General features: G+C 41.4%; 1 protein-coding gene across 1 annotated transcript; it reads right to left on the reverse strand.

Moving 5' to 3' along the window:
* Positions 1-1,610: 1,610 nt before the first annotated feature.
* On the reverse strand, positions 1,611-3,062 carry KCTD12 (potassium channel tetramerization domain containing 12). The gene has a single exon (XM_018565317.1). The coding sequence runs from the start codon at positions 2,824-2,826 to the stop codon at positions 1,840-1,842; it is 987 nt and encodes a 328-aa protein (XP_018420819.1). The 5' UTR covers positions 2,827-3,062; the 3' UTR covers positions 1,611-1,839.
* Between the last annotated feature and the right edge of the window lie 1,735 nt (positions 3,063-4,797).

Below are 4,797 nucleotides of genomic sequence, written 5' to 3' on the forward strand. Positions count from 1 at the left end.
TCTGATTTCAGTGAGAAATGATATTTCATAGATTCATACTTGTCTGTGTGCTGTAGAATATTAATGACTGATTAGTGTATTATGTGCTTCTGCAGACACCAGAGAGCCTATCAAGGCGAGTTCAATGCATATCAAAAGCTGCTGCAGTAATAGAATTATAAATCATTTTTACTCCACTGCCTCTGTGTGTAGACTGTGTGTCTATATGTGCATGTGCCCTGTGACACTACAGCAGTGTTTTCACCCAGACGCACCTGAATGCACATAAATTGATTAGACTTGTGCATCTGCCTATTGGCACTTTTGCCCCCTACGAGGAAAGCCTTATAATTCGTTCAATGAGAAATGCAGGTCACGGATGTTAATTGTAGATTCCAATTCGCTAAGTAAAACAGAAAAGATAAGAAGCAGAAGTATATATATATCTTCTGCCCAATGGGAATGCCTTTTATGTAACTGTCTTCATATACCAAGTAGTACTCTCTATAATAATAACTGGACATGGGCATCATTTGCACAGTATGAGCAAAAACATTCTATTTGAATTAAACAGAAAAATATGGCACACATTTCAAAAGGCAACCAACACGTTTGATGCACATCTAACTTGTTTACTCAGAGAGGCCAAAAGCTACTCTGCAAATAAGCCCTTTAATGTTTTTTAATTAACTTCTGAAAGTGATTAATCACAGAGCCTGCGTGCTGTGAGCATCTCTTCAGAACATTTCAAAACCCATTGCCAGAAAAGTGCAAACTGAAAAGAAGCAATAAAACCTTTTTAACCCCCTAAGGTACTGCTGCTGTTACAAAGTTGTATTGATTGGCGTACTGGGGGATATTTGATAGCACTGTGCACAATGGCAAGGTCCTACAACAACCAATCATACAAAAATACAGTCAAAGGCAACCTTTAACACTGATTGCTGAATTGGTTGGTATTGCTGAATTGAATTGGTTGGTATTGGTCACTGCACATTATTGGTCACTGTACTTTAAGGGATTTAAAAAGTCCATAAATATTAGCTCTGATATATAGGACAAAGCCATTCACACTGTGTAGTACATTACATTTTTAGCATAACTGGAAAAAATTGAAAATGCTATTGTGTTGATTCATGTTGACATTAATGGCACTGGTTTTCATGTGTGAAATAATAGCACAAATAGTGCCTGAGATCACTAATCGGCCACAAATAAATCAGGTAGGTAGGTTTCTACTTTCTAACTGTAGTAAAAAAGAAATGACACATTAGATTGGATTCTGTCAACATTATAATGTAACTGGTCAGATCTTCAAGACTGCATAAGTTACAGTATTTGCTATGGAGTAGAGCCAATTCAAGGGCAAAGGTTTCTTTCAAAAACAATGTTCATTCCAAGCTCCTGATATAAGCTGAGAAGCAGTTGTTAGATATTTTGTCCTCCCTCACATTCCTAAACAGATGGATCTTATGCTGTCTTGATACATTCCAACAGGAAGAAGGAAGAAAAGGCAAAGACAAACAACACACAACACACACACATTAAAAAGGGAAGCCTAGTAACAAAAAAGTGTGAGTGTGTGTGTTTCTGGCGCAAGATTACTAGTGCTGTGCAGCAGTATGATACGTAAGGGAGATCTTACAGTAATTCACCACATTCTTAGTTTACCGAATATTGTGCTGTCCAGGAAATTGATTCCTATTAACTTAAAAAGAAAGAGCATGAATATACCAATCTCTCGTGTGTGCTTAAAAAAACGGCATCATTTTGTATGGATCGGAGATCAGAAGGCGTACTATATATGGCAGAATGAGCTTGACAGTGTGTTTCCTGTGCATCTTAAAATGCTTAAAAGGTTCAGTCTCTGCAGAAGACATATTCGGTGTAGCTGGTCCACACTTTGTCCTCACTCTGATCGTTGCTGGCAAATGCACATGTCCCAGTGGAACTGCATGCCACCATATGGAAGCCAGCTTCAGATAACTTGTCAAAAGCCTGCTCCAGAAAGTTAAACTTAAGGTAGTACCTGGATGTATACCTCTCAGGAGGTCTATCAGGATCCCGACTTTCATTTAAGGTTTCGCCAAACACTTCTTTCGCCAGAGAGGTTTTACCACAGACAGTGATACGTGCAACTCTTCTGAACTTAGCATCAGCTTGTGCCTCCCGTCCTATGGTGTAAGAACCTCTGTAGCCAACTGTTATATATCCAGATCTTTTGCCTTCAAGTGACTGGGAAGGAGTCAGGCGAGGAACTGAGGCAGGGCTGCAAGAAGAGGATGCATTGAAACGATATGGATCTAACGTAGGGGAGGGCACCCCAGCTGCAGGAGAGGGTGAGACTGGAATGCCTGCTGGGTCCAAGTCAGAATCTTGACCTGCTGCTGGTGTTAGGAGCAAAGGGGGTTCTTCGCCTCCTATGGAGCTGTCCTTACTGATTCGCAGGGGGCTCAGGCGTTTTACTAGTTCAGACAACTGAAAATGCTCAGCTTCTCTTTGCAGCCGGCTTCTTTCTGGAAAGTAATCAGGCAGAACAAGCTGCAGATCTCTCAGGTAATCCAAGATATAACGGAACAAGAAGCCATCCCGATCAAGGAAGAAACGACCTTTGCTGTCCCTGGCCAACTCTCCTGGTTTCTGCTGGGAGAACATACGCCAGAGAAGAGAGTCCGGCACTGACACTAGAGTTGTGTGTCGAGTCACATAAACTTGTCCACCAACATTTAGTTCCACTATTTCAGGGAACAAAGCATCCGTGGCCAGGGCCACTGTGCAGCTGCCTCCTCCACTGCCTCCTCCACCGCCTCCATTGGGTAATCCACGTGCAGTGTCTGGCAAAGCCATGGCAGCTACAGAGGAGTCAAAGTCTTCACTTATCCTACTCCCCCTCCAAAAAGGGCTTCAAAAGGAAATGAAAAGCAAAGCAGAAGTCCAACAAGTTACGAACATCAGATTTGGGTTTAGTGCTTAAGGTATCCGTCTCTGCAGGTTAGTTGCAGAGACTGCAAGATGCAGTGAAAGCGAAGAGCAGACTGGCTCGTTTCCTTGCTCTTCTTCGCCTGTGCTTGTGATTGAGGGAGCTGGCAGGATCTGTGTTTTTATGTAGAATTGCACACTGGAGGCGTGGGAGGGAGGAGGGGAGGGAGCTACAGAAAGCACAGACACAGCTGATCACATACATAGAAAGGGGATGTGTGCAATTCACGATTTGCATTTTGTGCAGATGTTGCCCTGATGCTTTCAGAGCAGGGATCATGTACACTTCTGCTGTTCTCTCACCCTTCTCCATTTTATTTTTCCTCTCCTGCTTAAAAACCAAGAAAGTAAAAATAACTGGAAGATTAAGGTATGAATGCACATTGTGTCTTCTGACTCAGAATATGGAGCTTCCCACTCTCAGCTGTTCCTGCAATGGTTAGATTAGGAATATGTCAATGCACAATGTCATTTGCCCTGTCACTTCAGCTGCAGAAATGCTGACATGTCACAAAGATCATCCGCTCACTGCGACACCACCGAATGCATGCCAGGTTATGTTTTGCCAAGCATGTCATAAACAGGACTGGTCTGACTGTACCCTTAATAATAACAGCATTATAATAATGGTTTAACAATAATAGCTAATGGTTTACATGCAAATAGGTATGTGTACAAAGTGCTGCACACAATACCACAATGCAAAAGAGACACCATTTGAATGACAACATATACAGGAAGAATAAATATCATAAAGTTTATTTACCACAAAACATAACGTAAAGCATATTTGTCCAGTTTACATTACTGTGAATAAAAGTGACACTGTCCCTTCAATGTAAAATATACAATATCAATAACTTAGGCTGCACAGCATCAATAGGGAAAGTCCACTTCATGAGAAAAAATAATAATTGCATGCTTCTTCATAAAAGAGAAAAATTTGCATTTATTTTTGTTTCTATTGGAGCCAGTAAAGCATTGCAACTGCAATTGGTAGATCATGGGTGCAATGCTCTGGCTCCTGCAGACTGGTCCTCCAGTCCACGTCAGTACCGCAGTACGGACGTTTAAAAACATGGACGGGAGGAAGAACAATTGGACTATGGACTATGCAGTGATGTCACTGCCAGGCTGGAGAACTACCAGTCCCTCTGCTGCAGTGGCTGATGGGACTTGTAATTTTTCCATTCACAGATCCGGTCAAAGGATCTGTAATGTATGACGCAGCTGTGTGGACAGAGCCATGTGCAGCTGTACCATTCTAAAAATTTCAACAGCAACCTGCAAAGAGAAGAACCCCGCGATACAGGGGGTGGGGGAGTCCAATGTGACCATGTTCCATGTTATACCCTGAATATGGGTGTAACATGAAACATGGTCTAAAAGGTAAACTTAGCCATTAATTCCTTCCAGACCGATGAGGGAATTATTCTGTCAAAAATGTTTTAAATGGTTAAAGACTGATGATGGAATAACTCCATCATGCAGGAAAATGGGCACTGGTCGTATTTTTTAAAATATTTGATAAAAAACTAAGAATTTATATATGCATATGTCAAATCAAATTAAAGCTCATTTTGTCCTTTGACTGCTTGAAGATCAGGTGTTTAGATCCCCTTCCTGGCCAGGCCATTTTTCAGTGTTCAGCGCTGCGGTACTTTGACTGACATTTATTCCGTCACGCAGCGCTGTACAAACGGTATATAATATGTGTTGATGGAATAAATGAGGAAGATGGAAATTACTATTAAACAAACACATAGCAAAAATGGCAACATTGCTCCGGTTCCCAGTAACTAAACATTTTTCTGAAGCTTTGTCATTAAGGGGTTAAAG

Source organism: Nanorana parkeri, unplaced genomic scaffold, assembly GCF_000935625.1.
Source record: "Nanorana parkeri isolate BGI_ZX_2015 unplaced genomic scaffold, ASM93562v1 scaffold833, whole genome shotgun sequence".
NCBI classification, from domain to species: Eukaryota; Metazoa; Chordata; class Amphibia; order Anura; family Dicroglossidae; genus Nanorana; species Nanorana parkeri.

Coding starts and splice junctions, on each gene's coding strand:
- KCTD12 (XM_018565317.1), bottom strand. CDS start 2,826: ATGGCTTTGCCAGACACTGCACGTGGATTACCCAATGGAGGCGGTGGA.